Source organism: Crocodylus siamensis, chromosome 10 (assembly GCF_052110815.1).
Source record: "Crocodylus siamensis isolate JL-2025a chromosome 10, ASM5211081v1, whole genome shotgun sequence".
NCBI classification, from domain to species: domain Eukaryota; kingdom Metazoa; phylum Chordata; order Crocodylia; family Crocodylidae; genus Crocodylus; species Crocodylus siamensis.
Window position 1 is genome coordinate 1,986,229 of NC_143404.1, and position 21,160 is coordinate 2,007,388.

At 47.0% G+C, this 21,160-nt stretch overlaps 1 protein-coding gene across 3 annotated transcripts in view; it reads right to left on the bottom strand.

Moving 5' to 3' along the window:
- ITK (IL2 inducible T cell kinase) overlaps positions 1–21,160 on the bottom strand; it is a 42,632-nt gene that overhangs the window by 14,636 nt on the left and 6,836 nt on the right. For all 3 annotated transcript variants that reach the window (XM_090064474.1, XM_090064475.1, XM_090064473.1), the window contains exons 2-8: positions 9,219–9,323; positions 5,328–5,409; positions 3,796–3,924; positions 3,021–3,061; positions 2,097–2,248; positions 1,699–1,764; positions 481–535 (exon numbers count right to left, since the gene is read on the bottom strand). In XM_090064474.1, the coding sequence (XP_089920600.1) occupies positions 481–535; positions 1,699–1,764; positions 2,097–2,248; positions 3,021–3,061; positions 3,796–3,924; positions 5,328–5,409; positions 9,219–9,323 (630 nt within the window). The remainder of the gene's footprint in view (positions 1–480; positions 536–1,698; positions 1,765–2,096; positions 2,249–3,020; positions 3,062–3,795; positions 3,925–5,327; positions 5,410–9,218; positions 9,324–21,160) is intronic.

The window sequence follows — 21,160 nt, forward strand, 5'->3', positions numbered from 1 at the left end:
GCTTTGCTGCCACAATATTTCAGTTTTAGGGGGGCTTCTTTTTCAGCACAGTATTGACATCTTCAGCAGAGGGAAGACAATTTAAAAAAAAAAAAGCAATGGGGCTTTGTGGGAGGGGGTTACTCCAGGAACAAGCTTGCAGGCTTGGGGCAGCAGAGGCGGCAGGACCCGTGGCATCCTTTTAGCAGAGCTCTGCCAAAGCACCTCAATGCAGGCTTTAATTCAGAGCACCACATAAAGCAGAGCTGCCAAACCAGCAAAGTGACGGGTGTTATCCACCGATAAAGGTTTTGGAAAGGTGAGAACCAGCCCCGCAAGCTCTTTTCCACTGGTGGAACCAGCTGCCAGGGGAGAAAACCCAATCCATTAACCAGATGCATTCCCCAGCATCTGCCCTCATCTGCAACCGCTTCCAGCAAAACCATTGAAAAACCCTCTTTCCACCCCACCCTGAGTCAATAAAAAGTCATGCCACGTTACCTCCTGCCTCAGCAGCGCTTCTGCTTTGTTTCTGTTGATGTTCTTATTGTACCATCTGAAAACACCAGAACAGTGTAGTCAGCACCCCAGGTTATTATGGTTACAGATAAACCCTGCTCCAGCGGCTTTGGACTGATGATAATTACAGATAGCTATGTTTTGCTCACAAAACAAAGCTCTTTAGAAAGCCAGTGAGTAACTTGAAGGCAGTAGTAAAGAAAATACGTGATGGAACGGGCAATATTCATTCTGGCTGGTATGAAAAAACAAAGGCAGACTGAATACAGACTAGTCTCATGTTGGAGCCAGGCTTGCCAACCCTCCAGGATTGCTCTGGAGTCTCATGGAGGTGGATATAAATTTCCAGGAGACTGCTGAGAGTCACCCGGGAGAGAAATGACAGGGCATTCTTTAAAATAAATATTAAATGTTGAATCCGAGTTATACAATAATCCAGTGGGTTTTTAAAATGTATTAGTCGTGTGGATTTGCCTGTAAAGTCTAGGCACCGTACAGTAGATTAGTTATTCATGTCATTATGTCATGTGATAAAACCTCCCAGCAGAATTGGCAATCCTAGTTGGAGCAATGGTCTCCAGTTGCAGCAAGGGAAGTTTTAAGTTAGATATTAGGAGAAATTTTCTCATGAGGAGAGTCATGAAGCACTGGAACAGGATACCCACAAAGGTGGTGGACTCCATCCTTGGAGGTTTTTAAGACAAAGATTTACCCGGGAGGACCCCCACTGGCCATGACAAATTGATGGTCTGTCTACACTAGACTTATCTTCACTTTCAAGATCTTTCATGGCCTATTCCCATCCTCCCTCTCACCTCTCCTTCAGTATTAAGGTTGAAATATCCCAACTTCACCTGGACAAAAGTATTTCCAAGGACAAGAATGTATGTGTTTGACCCTGGTTTTATGAGTAGTAGGACTTGTAGACTCGAGCCATAATTGTCACATCATCGGAAGTACAAAGTGCCCAGGAATAATGGCATGGCCAGAACGTGCTGCTTCGTCTTTTGTGGAATGACTTCAGGGAAGTTTGATTCCAGTTGCTTGCTACCTAGCACCGTCCTACGCTATGCACAAAACACTGTGGCTCTAAAACACAAATGCCCACAATGCGAATGACTGCACAAAGTCAACCCAGTGTCCTGTCACAGCTTCTGTGCTGACACTCAAAAGACCAAGAAGTAAACTGAAGCAACTTACTCATATATGTGAAGGTTGTCTGGTGATTTTTCTACCAGGTAACTGCTTGGTACGTAGCCTTCATGCCTGTTAAAAGAAGATCGGGGTGTTAGCACAGGGAAACTGCCCCTATTGCTGTCTGTTGTGTGTCAGATATATGACTCCGCTGTCTGAAAGCCAGTTGCTGTCGCAGCTGTTATAATGGGGTAGCCAGAAAAAATTAATAATCTTAATATGTGTTGGCGGGTATCCTACTCTATTATTCGTTTGGGTGATGGCAGTGGGACAACAGTTGCCCAAGATGCTACTCGAAGTGAGGGAAAGAAGCAGCATCTGAGTCTTGGTCATGATTTACTTAGCACCATTTGGACTGGGAAGAGGAAGCAGGTTGCCAGAAGGGCTGTGGAAAAGGGACCTACCCGTTCTTATCCTGAACCATCCACCAGCGCTCCTCCGAGTTGTCAATGATGTAGTACTCTTCATTGCGCCGTAACGTCAGCTCCTGGGGACTCTGGGCCGTGTAGTCATAGATGGCTATCATTAAAGCTTCCTTGGGGTCCAGCAATAACCTCTACGCAAAAGAAAACCCATAACCTGATCAGACGCAGAGCAGTTAGCTGCTAGCCTCTAACAAGATGGTTCACAGGCAGCTGCGAAGTGAAAGGTGTAGCAGAACTACACTGGAAAATGATGAGAAATGTCAGTGGAGGATGCTGGCAACAGGAATTTTCCAACCCTTCTGAATAACAGTAACCTCAGTCTACGGGAGAGGATTACAGACTAGTTAACAGTGGGCCTGTGCTTGCTCACCCATGTCTTGAAAACTAAGTTTGAAGGGGCCCAGTGAAGTGGAGACTTAGCGGAGCAACAGGCCTTAAAATAACAGAATTACAGATATTGAGGGTTGAAGGGAGCTCAGGAGGTCCCATCTAGTCCAACCCTCTGCTCTAAGCAGGACCAGGTCCAACTCCATCATCCCAGCCAGGGCTTTGTCTACCTGGGTCTTAAGAACCTGCAAGGATGGAAACTCCACACCTTTCTGGGTAACCTGCTCCAGCGCTTCACCACCCTTCTCGTGATAAAGTTTTTCCTAATATCCAACCTCAACATCCCTTGCTGCAACTTTAGACCACTGCTGTATGACAAAGCTGATGAGCCCACCTACTTCCCAGAGGTGCCGCTTATGTGCAACTTAAGAAGACATGTGAGAGAGCAAGAGAAGACACCCCAAAGGCATGGGTATCTCAGGAAACCACATCATCCACTGGAAAGTCTTAAAAGGGACTTTTTCACCAGCACAACCTCACTGGATGCTCAGGTGTGACCTGCCGTGCTGCACTCACCCAGTTGTCTTCAGGAGTAGGAGGGAGAGGCTTCTTGGAAGCTGAAATGAAATCAAGAAAATGAAGTTGAAACAGAAGTGGACCAAACTAGACGTTCAGGGAGACACGGCTCTAAGGGAAAGAGAAGACAGCATAAACCATGCAAAACAAGTAACAGTTCCTTTTGCTTCTAGATCAGTAAGTTGGAAACAAAACCCTCACATTTATGGAGAATCCTTCAACCATAAGACCTGGACATGCCTTGCAGATTGTATGGGGAGTTGCGCAGATGGTATAGGAGAAAAGCCTTGGGAGGAATGCTTAAACACATTTCCCACTAGTAGCAACATACAGACAATTCAGTGGTTGTCTGTAAGCAAATATTGGAAGTGAAGATTACTTTTTCCACTTGAAAGGACGGGGGAGGATAGGTAAAATAAAACCAGAATGATTGGTTATGCATAGCCATGAAACAGGGGCATCCAGGTTTGTCTGGAGCAAATTACCATTGGTATTTACTGACCAGAATAGGTCAGACCCTTGGTTTTACACCTCTCTTTCATTTTATAGCACTGAACACCACAGTGAGCTCCATGTTGATTCAAAGGGAACTACACCATCTAAAATGGGAGACGGGAAGATGAAGCTAAGGAGTATTTGGGAAGGGACAACAGCTGCCTTTACTGGAAGTTTAGCATAATGTTCTTTAACGCCACCTTTGAGTTGCATTGAATCTTTTATCCCTGCTTAGCATGGCCACTTGAAGAGGTGCAGATGCTCCCGATGAAGCCCTTACCATTCTTAGTTGGGTCGTATATGATGCAGCCAGCTGCCAGCTTTTCTGTCTGCTCACAGCATCTCCATTTCCCATTTATCCAAAAGTTGGGGTGATACTTCGGCACCAAGTTGTTGTTGTTCTTGGTTTCTGAAAAGTTTGGGGGACAATTGAGATGTATTTACATTGCAAGACAATTGACAATGCACAGGCGTAAGGTTGGTCACAGCTATATGGAGCCATGTAGAAATCACCCACATTTCAGTGCAAATCATTTCCCCCTCACTCAGAGGGTCTGCCCACTTATGGCAAATGTGTTTTGGTGGATCTCTTCCACCAGCTGTGTTAAATACTTTACTTGTATACATAAAAGAGTATATTCTACCCTTCCTGACAACAAATAACCCTGATTAACGCTATTGAAGGTCTGCACTTGCGCTGAAGAAGAACAGCATCCTAGCAGAGTGCTGGACTTTTAAAATTTTTAGCACTGAACCGCAGAGGAAGTACTTGTAAAAGAGAAAAAAGCCTGGCATATTGTGTAGCAAAGAGTTATAAGAGACCACAAACATATAGCACGTGTCACACCCAGTGGCTTACTATTATTGGCTCTGTTTTCAGAAGTGACCGTACTAGGTGTATGGATCAAAACTAGCAGTGAATGTTCCACATCGACATGCAATACCAACCCCCGTGAGGGATTAAATCTCCCACGTTTGAAATTTGGGTTCTCTAGACAGCAAACTTGCTCCTACAACCCCCCCCCCCCAACGTCTATTTCTGCTGACTTGTGTCACCCAGACCTGTTTGAGTCGCCCCAGTGAAGGTGCAGGTACACCATGTCTAAAGGCAGAGCGACTGGAAAGGCAGCCTCTTGCGAAGTTAATAACCCACTGCAGAGTAAACGCACGAACAGTGCAAGTGGTAGCAAGGCCGAGCGTCTCTAGGAGAAATGAAACACTCCACGCTCTGTGCAGAACCTCCCATTACAACCGCCCGTATTGTAACCCAGACACAGGCTCGAGGGAGGCCTGGTGTCATTCATGTTCCCAAACAAAAGCTCCCTTATTGCAAGCACTGTGCTTCATTTCTGTTTGCGGTGCTCGTGCTTTCACTGCAAAATCACAACGATGCTCTGCAAATGTAATCCAAGAGCTGGAGAGGGAAATGAAAGCCACCCAGAAATGTAAGCCCTGGTAAAGATGATCCTTTAGGAAGGTTGTTATCCAAACAAAGACTCTCTTAACTGCGGATGAAAAACCAAGAACTGCTTTGTATTAAAAGAATTAGGCAAGTAAAAAAAGTCTCGAGCAAACAGAGACTAAGGGTGAAGGAGGCAGTGATCCCAGGGGAGTGGGCCACATTTTCCAAGGGCCACTGAAAATTTACCCACAAAATTTACAAACATATTTGACCTTGTAGCCTCCTATACAAGCACCCCATGGTATGCTCAATGTAAGGCATTCAACTCCCTTTGACTCCTGTGATTTCTTTCTCTTTTACAGCAAATGAGAAAGGAGGGTTGGAGCAAATGATCTCAGTGATCCGGTTACCTTCTTTCAGAGTAAAGACCCATCTCTGGCGGCTCTCTCTGTCCGGGGCAAACACGTACAGCAGGTAGTTGTCGTGAACAATCTGGAGGAGGACCAGAGAAACAAGCCAGTGACTAGGAACAGTTCTCAGGAACTGAGAGCAGCTTTGATTCCTTAGCAAACTCAAGGTCACTTAATATACCCTAAAGAATGATAGATTAATATAGAGCGCTCCACTTGTAAGCTTAGTGGGTAAATGCATACTTCACTTAACTGGATAACACGAGGCCACTTCCAACTAGTTACTTATTGCTTACCTGTGCATGAGCTAAGTGCATAAAGCACATCATTGCATAGCATCATTCTACCTCCACGACCAATTTCCATTTTTAATTGTCTGCTGAATCCAATTGGAAGCCACCAATTTCAAGGCTTTGAAAGCAGCCCTGCACTGACTGGATCCTGCTAGTTTCACAGCTGAACATGGAGGCATAAGACGTCTCCAAAGCCAAGGAAGGAGCTTTAATGAAGTGCAGAAAGCTTAGGGCAGACTTGTCTTGAAGCTAGTGTTGTTACATGGAGTCGGGGCAGCAGCATTCTCTGGGGCTTTTTGCAGTCTTGAGGAAAGCCCCACCAAAATAGCCAAGGAAAATTTTTCAAGTATTTTGTGAAATGTGGCAGGATTATTAAGTATATTAGGTGACAGTGACTTTGAAGCCTTTTTAACCAGTCATGATGCCTTAACATTGCAAGAAACTTGGTGTAAGGACCCCTTTTTTCTAATGGCACTATTCGTGCTTTAGTCTCCCTGGCAAAGCAGGCAAAAAGGGGGGGACACCCCAGGCTAGGTCTTTTGACAATGCCGGCAAACAATCCAGGATGGATTGGAAAACAATTAGGCACTTGCCTTGATATTTGTCTGTTAATTACATTTATTATTCCCAGGACAGGTTCTTGGATTATTGCTAATATTTATATGCCCCCACCACTGGGAAGAGAAAAAGTTAATGATAAATAGGGGTCTTGAGGTCGGGCACTTCAAAGGAGCCCAGGGCTGTGCAATTATTAGGCAGGTAGCTGCAACACTCAAAGTGCACTCTGACTACGGACAGAAGTTGCACAGAAGTCGGTATAAGTGATTGGAAATCGTTTCACATCTATAACACAACAGAAGTTCAGTGCACATAAACCACTTTCAAAATGACCAAAACCAGTTAAAGGTAAACCTGGATGAATGTAGCATCAGACTGAACTGATTTAGGTTAATTCATAGATTCGTAGATTGTCAGGGGCTGGAAGGGACCTTGCAGATCATCAGGTCTAGGCCCCCACTCTAGGCAGGAAGACAACTGGGGTCAAGTGACTCTAGGGAGGTGACCGTCCAGTCTCCTCTCGAAAACTTCCAGGGTAGGTTAAATCAGTTTATTGAACTTCTGTTTCAGATCCCCTCCAGATTCAAGGTCACTCACAGTCCTCCAGCATCCCAGGATGCTTTGCATCTCCCCTGCAAGCCCCCCCAGCTTCTGGCCTGGGCCACTGCAGGCATGGGGCTGCATTTCCAGAATCAAAAGTGAATGTCTGTGCACTTGTTTATCAGTTCAATCTATGCAGCTTAGACTAACCTGCAAAGATTGACTTGATTCAGCCCTGGGCTTTTTGACTGTCTGTACTTAGCCAGGAAGAGCTCATAGCCCCAGTTTAAAACTGAGAGGGCCCGCAGCTCAAGACCGCTCAACCATTTATTTTAAGCCAAGTTTTTTGCTGCCAGAAAAACAACACTGAGATCAATGGAGATGTGGCTATTTCCATTAGCAGAGAATTTGGCTTATTTCACTTCTACGACTAAGAACATCTATATGGAAACAGCATCCCTGCCTCATCACAGGGCACGTATTTCTGCAGCTTGTCTTCACATGAAATCCTAGAGCCAAATTCTGGCCTCTCTTGTGCCAGGGAAATCCTGATTGACCCCATGGAAATGAATGGGCTTACATAAGATTGGCTCCAACGTCAGAGAAGAGAATCTGGCTCTGGGATTAAGATGGGAAATAAGCTGCTACAACAGACGAGCTGCTGAGAAACAAAGACTTTATGCTCATCGAAACTGCACTACTAATGAACAAATGTGGGAAGAGAAACGCAGCTCAGTCGTGGCAGCGACACAAATGAGGGGAATCTTGTAACATGCCGTCATGACTGAGAGGGCCCAAGGCGAGGTCTTTCTTCTTGCCAGGATTTCCTTCTAAATGAGACCGGGGGCCCTCCTAAAATATTGATGTGCTTCTGTAAATGTTGTGCACGCTCGTATGTCTTTTTCAATGTTTCTTTCTAGACTCGAGGATTTCAGTCTGACTTCCAAGATCATGGGCTCTTTGGAAGTTTTCCCCCCGTCGTTTTTAAAGAGAGATTTCTGTGAGATATCAGTGGTCCTTAAACAACATCTCCCGAGCAGAGTGTTGTGAGACTTCATGTACAGTCTGCTGATCCCTTTCTCCCGAAACTTTTTAGCGCTGTGCTGCAATTCTGCAGAAAGCCTGAATCAACCCTTTTGCAAGCGTCATATCAATCAGCCATGCCCTTTCTTACAAGAAACAGAAACAAGGGAGGAATGTTTCCTGCTTGCTCTGAGCTGCTTGTTGATATTGCTGATAGGTCTCACCATTTCTCTTGACATGCGAAGTCGCTTCGCAAAGCCTGCAGCAAGCAAGCAATGAATCAGCTTGCAAAAGCCTCCCTGCACGTTGCTACCTTACAGGGAGCCACATGAAGAAGCAAAACCATCAGTGGTTCCACACCAGAGCTTCAGCAGAAGGGAGCAGCCTATTTATTTTTAATAACCCCTTACAAAGCACCGTGTGACTGTCTCCCGGGGCAGAATTCAGACTTGCCACCCTGCTGTGTCATGATCTTGCATAAAAAGTGTGGGCAATTTCTTTGCTAAGAGAATCCATCTGGCTTCTGCTGCTTTGTCTTCCTTTTCAAGCAACATTGCGACGTGCAAGAAGCCGGATCTGAGGGTTTGTTCCTTTATTAACTACTGTTGTATCCAAGGAAACTAGGTTCATTCTTGGCCACGCTCCATTAAAGCAAAGAGATTGGTGTGCCGGTGGTTGGCCCTAGGTTTCATTTGCGTGTGTCAGTCTCTAGCTGGCACCAAGCCTTTGTTAAGAGCTGCACACTGAATGCCATTTCACTGCTCCTGGAAAATATCTGAGCATGGCTGCGTCACTCCCGTCCCCTGGCAGCCTCGTTGCTGACTAATTAACCGCAAGCAGGATGACATCGTTCTGGTACAGTGCTCTCGTAACAGCGTGCTCTTACATCGGTGCCTCTTCTCCAACAGTTGCAACCCAGGGAGCTTGCTGGACATGAGGGCAACTCAGCATTTCAGGGGTATCTTGTTTTTTGGGGGGGCACTGATGTCACCATTGGGTTCCCATGACAGCTGCAGATGCTTTGGCCCTAAGGTTGGGCACACCGCAGCGAACTGAAAGGGAGTAGGGAACATGCGGTAACTGTGCGTCTGTCCACTCCTACCCCACAGCACGTGAAAGATAAGCAGGGGCAACACCAAAGTGGCCTTTGGTCACTGTCTGGACTGTGATCCTTTGGTCCAACAAAGCATATTGGGCTCAGGACAGGAGCAACTGGATTAAATTTGACAGCCTGTGGAATCCAGGAGGTCACATTACATGATGGTGTCCTCTGGCCATAAACTTTCTGGGGAGTAGAGAGACAGATGCTGCCTCCAATGCTCCAGTTCATTTTAGTCTTAGTCTAATCCCATGTTTTGCACCCATAATTTATTTCCCTGTTATTATGTAGCACTGTAGCTAGTTAAGGAGTGCATGTGTTTTGACACAGTGGAAGACAAGGGATGTTGTGACTGGTATCACCATTACAAAGACGTACCTGGAAAGGGTATTTATAGTGGCAGGGGATGATAATGTCACTTTTCACAATTTCCACACATTTGATTCTGGACAGTTCAATGGACCCCTTCAATGTTCGCTTTTTCTAAAAGACAAAGAAAAGCATTCAGTTAGTGATTTCAGTCGGACTTGTGATCATGGTCAATTGACTAAGACAAGAGCCAGCTGTGAACTTCGTGGGAGATATGTTATTGCCTTTCATCAGCCCTGTCTCCTTGAAAAGCACGTTGTGAATTTAAAAGGCTATGCACTCGTCTAGCAACTTCCCATTGTGTTTGCTGTAGACTTGCTCAAACATTTGGTTAAACATTTCCCCTCCCCTCAACAGAACAAAATGACTTTTTCATCGAATCCAAAATATTTCCAGGAAAATGATTTGTTTGGTTAAAGTGTTTGGCTTTGATGCTGAAAAAGTATAGACTGAGAAATGGTCCTAATTTGGGTAAGTGTTTTGGATTTGGTAGGTTAGGTTTATGGGGGTGCAGGTGTAAGATCCAGGACCAGTGATGGTTTTGGCATGAGGTGTAGGTATTATGGGGGTGGTGGATTTATGTTGGCAAGTTTTACATTTCTTGTCATGACATGGTCTGGATTTACCCAAAGAACCTGGTCTGCCTTCAATCTGGTAAATAGCTGGGGAGGGAAGTTGCTTTTCAGACACTGAGGGGAGTTCAAGAAGGGTGGTTGCTCTTCAAGGGAGTGATCCTCAATGCACAAGCTAATTCGATTCCATCTTGGAGGAAAGGCAGCAAGAGGGCACAGCAGCCCCCCTGGCTCTCCAGGGATCTAGCAGACCTCCTGAGGCTAAAAAGAAAGGCCTACAAAGGATGGAGGATGGGATTCACCTCCAAAGAGGATTACTCTGCCCTGGTCCGGTCCTGCAAGGAGCAAACCAGGAAAGCCAAGGCTGCAACTGAACTCCAACTAGCTTCAAGCATCAAGGGCAACAAAAAGTCCTTTTTCAGATATGTGGGGAGCTGGAGGAAAAGCAAGGGCAATGTTGGACCCCTGCTGAACCAGATGAAGCAACTGACAACTGACACCCAGGAAAAAGCCAACCTATTAAATGGGTGCTTTGCATCGGTCTTTCATCAGTCCCATGGGACGCCCATGCCTGCTACGGGACAGGGCGGTCCAGGTGAGGGAGATCCCCTACCCTCCATCAATGCTGACTTGGTGAAGGAACACCTTGAGAAGCTGGAGACCTTCAAGTCAGCTGGCCCTGACAATCTGCACCCCAGGGTACTCAAGGAGCTGGCGAGCGTCGTAGCCCAGCCCCTGGCACGGGTCTTTGAAAACTCCTGGTGCTCTGGTGTAGTGCCCGAAGACTGGAAGAAGGCCAATGTGGTGCCGATCTTCAAGAAAGGGAGGAAAGTGGATCCGGCTAACTATAGACCCATCAGCCTGACTTCCATCCCGGGGAAGATCTTATAAAAGTTTATTAAAGAGACCATCCTTAATGGACTGGCCGAGGCCAACATCCTAAGGGACAGCCAGCACGGGTTTGTTGTGGGTAGGTCTTGCTTGACCAATCTCATTTCCTTTTATGACCAGGTGACCTATCACCCGGACCAGGGAGAAGAGATTGATGTCATATATCTCGACTTCAAAAAAGCCTTTGATCTGGTATCCCATGATCACCTCTTGGTGAAACTGGCCAATTGTGGCTTTGGGTCACGATCCGCTGGCTGGGGAATTGGCTCTGTGGTCAGACCCAGAGGGTTGTAATGGATGGCAGTCACTCATCATGGTGTCTTGTGACCTGTGGGGTCTCCCAAGGCTCTGTCCTTGGACCCATATTGTTCAACATCTTCATTAACGATGTGGACATTGGAGTCAGAAGCGGACTGGCCAAGTTCACCGATGACACCAAACTTTGGGGTAAAGCATCCACACCAGAAGATAGGCGGGTGATCCAGGCTGACCTGGACATGCTCAGCAAATGGGCAGACGAGAACCTGATGGTGTTTAACACCGAAAAATGCAAGGTTCTCCACCTTGGGAGGAAAAACCTGCAGCACCCTTATAGGCTCGGCAGTGCTACGTTGGTTAGCACTACAGAAGAAAAAGACTTGGGGGTCATCATTGACCACAAGATGAACATGAGCCTGCAATGCGATGCTGCAGCTAGTAAAGCGACCAAAATGCTGGCGTGCATCCATAGATGCTTCTTGAGCAAATCCCGGGACGTCATTCTCCCCTTGTACTCGGCCTTGGTGAGGCCGCAGCTGGAGTCCTACGTCCAGTTTTGGGCTCCACAATTCAAAAAGGATGTGGAGAAGCTTGAGAGAGTCCAGAGGAGAGCCACGCGCATGATCAGAGGTCAGGAAAACACGTTACGATGACAGGCTGAGAGCCATGGGACTCTTTAGCCTGGAAAAGCGCAGGCTCGGGGTGATCTGATGGCCACCTATAAGTTTATCAGGGGTGACCACCAGGATCTGGGGGAACGTCTGTTCACCAGAGCGCCCCAAGGGATGATGAGGTCAAATGGTCACAAACTACTATAGGACCATTTCAGGCTGGACATAAGGAAAAATTTCTTTACTGTTCGAGCCCCCAAGGTCTGGAACAGCCTGCCATCGGAGGTGGTTCAAGCACCTACACTGAACACCTTCAAAAGCAAATTGGATGCTTATCTTGCTGGGATCCTGTGACCCCAGCTGACTTCCTGCTCTTCGGGCAGGGGCTGGACTCGATGATCTTCCAAGGTCCCTTCCAGCCCTGATGTCTATGAAATCTATGAAACTTTTACCAAAAACAAAATGTTTTTATTGAAATACATTTTAAAAAAAAGAACAAGGAGGTGGGAAGGTTTTGGCTTTAGCTTTTTGTGTAAGAAGCAAAAAATATATAGCAAGGAATTTTGAAATATCCCCCCCCTCCCCGAAACAGGCCACAGGAAGGTTTTCCTGGCCAGTTCCAGCATGCAATATCATCCAGAAACACCAGGTAGATTGCCTTCAATAAGGGAAACCAATGAGTCTTCAAGAATATACTGGAACCCCTTGAAAGCAAAAATGGCTGCATTTTAGCAGCAATCCCATCATTAAACCACACTCCCTATCCGGGGCCTAACTGCAGGCACCACCCCTAATGCATCCGATCAGAAACCCATCGGCGTGCGCTGGGCAGGACCCACGCAGAGGCCTGTTATCTAGCGCTGCCTTTTGTAGGGCTTGCTGCAAATGCACTCTTGCTCTTGGAGGCCAATTCGTTTCCTGTTTTGATTCTTCTTCAGCGGGGATTAAACACTGTCGCTTTCTCCCAGCTCTGCTCTGTGCCAAGATGACTTCAAAGACAGCGATGTTGTAATAAGTAACACCCAAGGTGCAAAAGACTCTTATCTTTCAAAAGCAGCACACGGCCCCTGTCGCCTTCTTGGCATACAGACCTGAAGACTCTTTGTACTTCTGTCCCTTTCTATCTCTTCCTCATGCTGTTGGCTTTCACCCACTGACCTGGTCTAATTACCTGGAGCTGAGACTGCAGCTAATCACAAAGGGTGACTTGGTCCCTGTGAACAAGGCCATGACGTCAAAGGATATGTCTTCAAGACAATGGGATTTAAGAGACGCGTAGGCCTTACTCTGGTCTCACTGCCCGGGAATAAGTTCTGTTGATGTCCTGAGGTTAGAAACAGCATAGCATCATTCTCTGTAGGCTTTGCTTGGCCAAAGCTGGTCAAGCTTGGTCAAGGTTGGTCAAGGTTGGCAGAACTAGCAGAGACACCACCAACTGTATCACCCAGATATGTCTATTCTAGGGGGATTTTCCCTGCCTAGCTCTCTTGGTCAGGGTTTTGACTTGGAGTGATTTTCTGAACCCAGTCAAGCCAGCCCAAAGTCCTTAGATTGCAAACAGTCATACTAACAAACCTAAGCTTTTTCTGGCAAACTTTACGATGCTTGGGGGGGCGGCGGGGGGGATGCATAGCAAGGCATTACAAAGCCAGTATCGCTCTGTCCTGATTACAGCACTTTTTGGGTATAACTGCCGCAGCGCGGCACTGCTGGGTGCCCAGAACCTCGCTCACCAGTGCGGTAACGCCACACCTCACACATATCCTTCAAATCACGTTGATCTCCTGTCTATATTATTCCACGTCCCCCCATTTCCTGCCCAGCCCTGCCCGCGGCTGCCTCCATCTCTCTCTGCAGCTGCCTCTTTCATTTGTGCTGCCCCAGGGCCTTTCTCCCCTTTCCAGGAGAAACTCAGTCAGGGATTTCCTGTAAAAACCTTCAATTTTGCTGACACAAAACCCTCCTTCATCTTATCCCTTTGAAGTCCCAAGCCATAACCACAAGTGACCTTTCCTTCAGCCTTTCACAATGTTCCTCTTCGCTCTTCGGTTTGGGTCGATTTCTCAGAAAAGGCGACTTCTGCCTTTGCAAGGAGCTGCAGCCCACTTTTCTCTCATCCTTATCACCCACCATGTCACTTTACTGGCATCACTTTTCAACAAGCCAAGCCCTCGTTTTACAGCTGACCTCCCATCAGCATGCTGTCATTGGCACGCTGGCTCCTTGCAACCAGAGAAGGCAATTACAGCCCTGCAACAGCATAAGCAGCTGGAAACTACCACCTGCAAACCAGGCATTATCAAGCAATGGGGCGGGAAGCTAAATGCAGCCCTGGCTGTGTGATGCCTGAATGCACTCTAATCTCACAAATGCAGCTGTGCCATTTTGGGGTGGGAAAAAACCCTCTCTCAAGTGGCTCAGAAAACCTCAGAGACTCCTCCCCAGAAAAGGGCCAGGCAGCTAGAGATAAGCAATGCCACAGCACTCTGTTTGCTATTCTCAGTCTGCTGACTTTGTAATTAAAGGCTTCGGAAGCATCTTTTATGGTCATCTGGTTTTGGTTTTGTGTTTGGTTTTTTTTTGTCTCTCTCCCTCTACTTGAACTGGTTTGTTCTAACTAGTTCGGTGTCTTTGCTGAACTCAGCCCATGATGTCTTTTGAAACGTCTAGCCAAGAGAAGCTACACTCTGGCCCTGTACATAGGTGAAATCTATCCCTTTGCAGCTGGATATGCCCAGATTTATTTCTCTGGTTTTGTTCCTTGATAGCCAAATGGGAACTGTGGCTGTAAGGGATGGATCAAGCCGAACTGAATCAAGATGAGTCCAGGGACCTAATCCATCACAATCCTAATCTACAATATTCCAGCTACCCCACAGCAGGTTCTCCTGCCTCTGCACAGCTCTGGCCATTGATTAATTGATTCGTTCTTCCCCGGCAGACACGTGATGGAAGAGATGCTCAGTCACGCCCGTGCCCTTAGGGTCAATGAGACTATGGGATTTCATGGGATCCAACATTGAGTTTCCAGGGGAGAGGAGATATTTGTTGAGTTTTAATTCCCTCTTTGGCATTTCCACCAGTGGGCCCCAATTTGCTGAAGCACTGGCTTAACTTTTAGCAGAAGGACATAAGAATTGCCTTTGCTGGGCCAGACCATAGTCCCTTTTGCCCAGTCTCCTGGTGTCACTCAGGGGCAGAGGGCACATGCTGCAAGGCAGAGTGACTAGCATCTAACCAGGGTTTCTTCCCACTGCTCCTCTCCCCCTTGCAGCCTCCAGCATTTGAGGTCTAGGAATTTCTGATTCGGAGGCCATACCCCTCACTCCTATGTGTTAGGGGGAACTTTTACCCCGTGTATAAATCTCATAAGGATTTTTACAACCCTGGGAAACCAGGGTCCTTCTGCAACAGGCCAAGAGAGAGCCAGGACCTGTGATTTGGTTTGGGGTTTCATTTCCAAACCAGGAGAATCTGTCCTTTTCATGGACAGACAAGGTTCTTTGGGTAAATGTGATATCTTTTATTAGACCCACTAAAATGGTTGGAAAAATATGTCTTGGCAAGCTTTACAAGCACCCTCCAGACTGCAGACGCTTCCTCTGCCTGAAGAAGGGTATTTGTGCCCGAAAGCTTGCGAGGAAGAATTTTTCCAACTATTTGAGTGGGTCTAATAAAATATATCACATCTACCCAAAGAACCTTGTCTGTCCATGTCCTTAGACCAACATGGCTACAACAAACACCCCTTTCATGGGCACTTTTCCCTTCAGCAGGGAAGGCCAAATAGCATTCGGCAATCATTATTGCACCCATCCCCACTGCATGGCACTTTGGGAACCATCTCTCCCACTTCAACATCTTTTAGGAGCCTCTACTTCATGGTTTCATCCCAGGACCAGAGCACACTCTTGTTGAAGCTGGAAGAGTGTCCTCCTAAGTATCTGGTGAGGCTGAGAAAAACCCTACCAGATTGTTATTTAGTCTAAAGACTCATTGGTCTCACTGAGCAGCGCTAGAGATGGGATTCCTGGTGCTTGCAGCTGAAGAATGGAAAGCACAGGGCTGAAAAATAAGTCTGAGATTGGGGAGAAGAAAGCCTCTTGCATAGCTCCCCCCAGGAAAGAGGCAGTGGGGAAGAGGAGGTCACTACAAAGATTTGGGCAGTGCTAAATGGCCATAGAAGCTGGAGGGAAAATGGAGACAGGCAGGGGATGGGGGGCTGCAGGGATGAATATTTCAAGCTAACACAAGACAGGGACCCATGTGGACTCATCCTAAGTAGTGAAGACCACTGAAGCTGAGGTGCTGGGGGCACTGTCGGGTGTTTCATGCATCCTACCAGACTCAAAGATGGGTGGCAGTAACACCCTTGGCCCCGAGCTGATGGTTTTGGCAACCTGGGACTGGGGGGAGGTGGTGGGTGAACAGGAGTGGTAAGATTCGCCAAAGCACCTGAGAACCGAAAGGGGTGAGGCTCAGCCACCCGCCTCTCCTGCCATGCTGTTTTTAAGGAGATGAGTTTAAATCTCAGAGAGTGTCGTAAAGGGTCACTGGGTCCAAATACGTCACCTTTAATTAGCCTTTCTGGTGAATTAGGGTTCTCCACTGTGCCAGGGCCCTGTGCTGGTCCAGGCATCCATGTCTCTCGTCCCTTCTTTCAGCAACAGCTGCTCTGCTTGCACACAGCAGCTGCTGCAGAAGCAAGGGGCTTTTGCACTGTGGGTTTCTAGTGGTGAAACCAAGGTAGCTTGTATTTTATTTATTTATTTATTTTCTGAAATGCAGCAGGCAGTCGCTGGGAGCCCAGAAAGGCAAAACCCTGACACTTTGCACCCTTGCTCCAAGAGCACAGAGCGTGTGTGACCTGCGAGAACCTGACATAGTTTTACAGCAGACATGGGAATGCACTGGGTATTTAGCAACAGCAGCAGGCAGCAACACTTCCAACAGCTGCAGAGGAAGCAGTCTCCACCTGCTTTCCTCTCCTCTCCAAAATGCAGCGTAAGTGGAGGAGGTCTGCCAGCTTCACTTCCAGGGGCAGCTCTCATCAGAGATAATGTTCGTTGCACACATGCCGCAAAGACAGAGCAGAGCCCCATGTGACGTGCCCCATTTATATAATGTAGTGTTATTTATCATCAAAACAGCCAACCCTTATATATTAGATGTGACATAGTGCTTTAGGTGTTGAACTGTAAGCCCCAAAAGTCTGTGAAACATTAACTAGAGCAAGTGCCAGCGCTCAACGGATTTTTACCTAGTTGGAAAGAATGAATTAAATTAATTAACTGGCATTTCTGGAGTGACACCTGCACATCAGTGAAATCATTGAGGTGCCCTCTAAGTGTCTGCTCCAGGGCTGTCTTGCCATTGACTTGAATAAAGCAAGAACTTTACCCGTGCTATGTAGGTGCTTCTCTGCTACGATGCTCTTCTACCCCAGAAAGGCCACTGAAACGTAACTGTGGGTACCACATCTATTGTTTCCCAGGGCATTTTGCTTTTGAGCATGAAGGTGCATGCTCTCAGTGCCAAGGCTGCCAACTCAGTTGGGGCCCTTCAAGACAAGCTGAAGTGATGTGTAGTCACAGTTCTGCCAGCCAGACTATTTTGCGTTACACCTACGTAACCCCAGGATGAAAGCAACGGCACCTGGCAAACAGCCCTGTGTATCATGCATGTAGAAAGACTGGAAGTCAGCTCCTTCTTGCTTAGCTGAGTTGGCACTGCCAGGCTGACGGGAGTCAGGACCAGAAAACAGTGACATTTGCTACCCAAGGAAGCAACTGCAAGGGTGAAGGCACGTGCGGAGCGGATCTCAGGAGTTAGGTGGTGCCGGCTTAACGCAGTCGCCTTGCAGAGCTCAGCCGCACTTCGCATTGTGTTTGATTCCTGTGCATCAAGGTTAGGCAGCCACAACAGCAAGGCGGCAAGTGCTGTTCTGGGGACTGTGCATGCTCTGTGAGAGCAGCAGAGCAGTAAATAAAGGCTGAGGTTGTTTTGTTTTTTTAAAGCCTTTTTTTTCCAGCTAGATCCATGCCAGGTTTGAAAACTCTTGCAAGGAGAGCCAGCTCTCTCTCACAGTGCTCTCTTAATCCTCAGAAGAAAAAGAGCTCAGACTCCCCTCTTAGAAAAATTCAGAAATGTGTCGTCTATACTTACTTTCCTTGTTCTTCTTTCTTCTTGTTGTCATGGTATATTCAGATGCTTAAGCCCATGAGAAATAATATTTTCTCTTAATATTATTCATTAATATTTTCTATGGTCATATAATAGTATGAAGCTCTAATACAGAGGGGTAGAGAGAGACTAATCTGTGGCAGTGCTTTCAAGACCTAAGGCAGACGAGGTTCTTCGGGGAAATCTAATGTCTTTTACTAGACCAACTTAAATCGTTGGAAAAATTCTTCTTTGCATGTTTTCAGGTACAAGTACCCTTCATCAGTTGGTGTGTGCTCTTCCGGGATGGAGTGAATAGGCTGAGTTTTGCTTGCTTGGAGATTTCTTGAGTGAGATGACAACTAAGGGGCAGCTGGAAACCCCCCAGGTCTAACACCTTTGAAAGAAGAGGCAGAACCAGAGAGGAGCCCAGAAACTGCCCTACGAGGGGTAATATTTGCAAGGACTCTCCTCGCCTTTCTTGGAATTTTGTTAGGAATTAGGAGCCTGTGAAGAGCTGAATGTGACCGGGTTGGAGGAGGAAGTCCCGTGGGATAAATGGAGAACACACAGCAAAAGAAAAATGATTTTGTGTGCTAACGAAGATCAGAAAGTAGCTGAGACGGGAGACTGTGATTCTGTGGACTCCAAACCACCAAACGGCCCTTTAAATGATGGAGCAAGGAGGGAGCGAGGGGGACGGCTGCAACACTGCGTCAGAAATCCTTCCCTGCGTCCTTCTTGTTACACCTAGTACATGCCAGTTCGGACACAGGCCAGGAGGGGAAATCCATGTTCAGGTTACTTTAGTTTAAGGGAGCTTTTCTAGGGACCATCGTAGTCAAGGACAAACTTATGAATGCTGATCCAGGTACCAGAGTCATGCACAATAGTTCAAGACTTTTTTTGTTCTTTCAAATACATTTCTTCTCTCTTGGCAAACCAAGTGGATGACAAAATGCCAGGCAATGTCACTGGAAAAGGTCCAACCCACAAAAGTCAGACCTGGAGCTGGACTTTCTCAGAAAGAAGGGGTGTTCAGAGCTGGGGTTTGGTTTTGGGCTTCTCTTGGGTTAAAATTAGCTGTAGGATAATGCTCTAGTGAAAGCCAAAGGCAACTAGGGCTTGCATTTATCAGCCCCTTGAACTGAACGAAGGAGCAGCTCTGGTGCATAGGAATTATGACTGGTTTGCATTGCACATCATGGAAAAGGCAGAGAGAAGAAAACAGATGAAAGGCTGCAGTTTGGCCAGGCAGATAAACTTGCAGCTAATTTCATATGTGCGAGTGGCTCTATTCATCTCAGCAGGACTGTTTAGGCAGTTGTTAAGGATGCATTTAAGCACCTTAATCAGTCAGGACATTGAAGGGAGACAGAGAAAAAATGGTAGGAGAAAGAAAAAAAGCCTCCAATTGCCTTAAGCTTGCTTGGTGAACATGGCATCCGTTCATTACTGAAGCATCACTGCCCTCGGATGTCATGTCCTTTGGGTCTAATCCAGCTCCTGCCACAGTCAATGGGCCGACTTCCACTGACCTCATTTGGAGCCAAGCGTCTGCATACAAACCGACGGCACCTTATGGTCCCTTGCTGCTAGCTTCTGCTTGCCTGGACCTCCTCCATCTGAGCCATGTAGCATTACGACGGAGACGGACAACGATCGGTCGCTGCAGTGATTCAGTCATGACAAAGCTTGTTTCATCTATTCTGCTTCCCAGGGTTTCTGATCAAATCCACGTCCTTGAACATTGCATTGAGATGGGCACGTCCCATCTATTACCGCTGCTCTCGGTGGGCTCTTACTGCTATCAGAGGATTAAAAACCAGTGACAGCTGAATTGATAGAAACCCTGCTGGTATTCGCCCTGGCTTGAATGTTTTGCCACGCTTTGGAAATGAGCTTTCCTATTAGGAACATACACATTACCCATGCTGGCTAATACCCTGTCTCCAAGAACGGCCAGTACCCAGAGCTTCAAAGAAAGGTGGAAGAAATACCATTGATAGTACTGGGATTTCTCATTGGACTCTGGTTACTCTGCCTTTAATTTCCATCTTATGCTTTCACTTTTTAATCCGTGTGCGTGACTGCTTATTTTACACCTGAAGGGAGAACGGAGAGGGCTCACACTTCTGTATGTGTCGCGTGCAATCATCCAGAGAAAAGAATTTGGAGTAAACCCCAGGACGTGTCAGGGCTACTTATATTAGGATTATGATTTCAGCTGCTGTTCTGTCCCCTTCTGTATTTGCTATACTCTTGCCCAGTCTTTATATCTTAAAGCATGTAGTGGGGCATGGGACTTGGGCATGTTCTATCCACAGGTTGTTTAAATTGTGAAGCAAGTGGCTGCAAATGACTTGATGCTGATGTTTCTTCTGGTCCTGGAAATAGGAAGGGATGGGGAGACTGATTGGGACAACTGGGGCATAACATGGGAGTGTTGCTAATGCTGCCTTATCCCTGCTTCTCCCAGCATCCTGGAAGCCCCTCGGCCGGGAAAGCCCCTGGAGTCCCCTTCAGCAAGCACTGAGCTCTGTAACCATGATAGGAGGGTGGCAGACAGCAGGTGCTCTTTGCTATATTGTCCCTTCAGGACTCTGCAGCACCCTCCAAACCCTCCTGGATGCTTGGTTTGGTTTGGTTGGGAAGACACATAAGCACTTGACTGAAGTGTAGAAGGTGAATCAATAATAGGCTATGCTGGAACGTGACTCTTTCGGCTGAATGGGAGATGACAATGTAGTTAATAATAGGGTGGGGGTCCTCATGTGCTGCACAATACATATTTTATTTGCCAATCCTCTGTGCCCTCAGTATTTGTGCCATTGCCCTTCTGCTACCAGATCTCCCATTTGTTGCAAACGTGGTGGGTGAAATTCCTACAAGGGATTAATGGCGTGGCATTGCTGGGGTCACACCCCAGACGTCCTCCGTACTTGAACCTCCCTTAACTGGTGTTATTGCTCCACTGAATTTGCATCAAAGAGGGAAAACATCCTCCAAAGTAGGGTCAGCGCAGCTGTGAGACCTACTCTGAGCTGTGCACGCTCACCCAGGAACGAGTTGATGTGCTGCTGCGCTGCTGTAGGTTTGTAAGTCTTTGGGGATAACAGGTTCACAATGCAAGTAAATCAGGCCCAGAGCTTTCAGTGCTAAGGTGTTGGCTTTTGAGGTTAAAAGGAAGCATTCAGAGAAAAAACAGGCTTCATACCAGAGACGTTCTTTTCCTTTCTCTTGTACCTTTCCCTGCGATGTACCGTTTTGTGCACTGCACGGCATCCCGTAAAAGAGAATAACCACTGACCTGCATACAACAGACCATTGCAAATAGTAGAAAACGAGGGCTGGAAGGGACCTCAGGAGGTCACATCTAGTCCAGCTCCCTGCTCCAAGCAGGACCAGCCCCGACTGCATCATCCCAGACAAGGCTTTGTGTAGCCAGGTCTTCAAA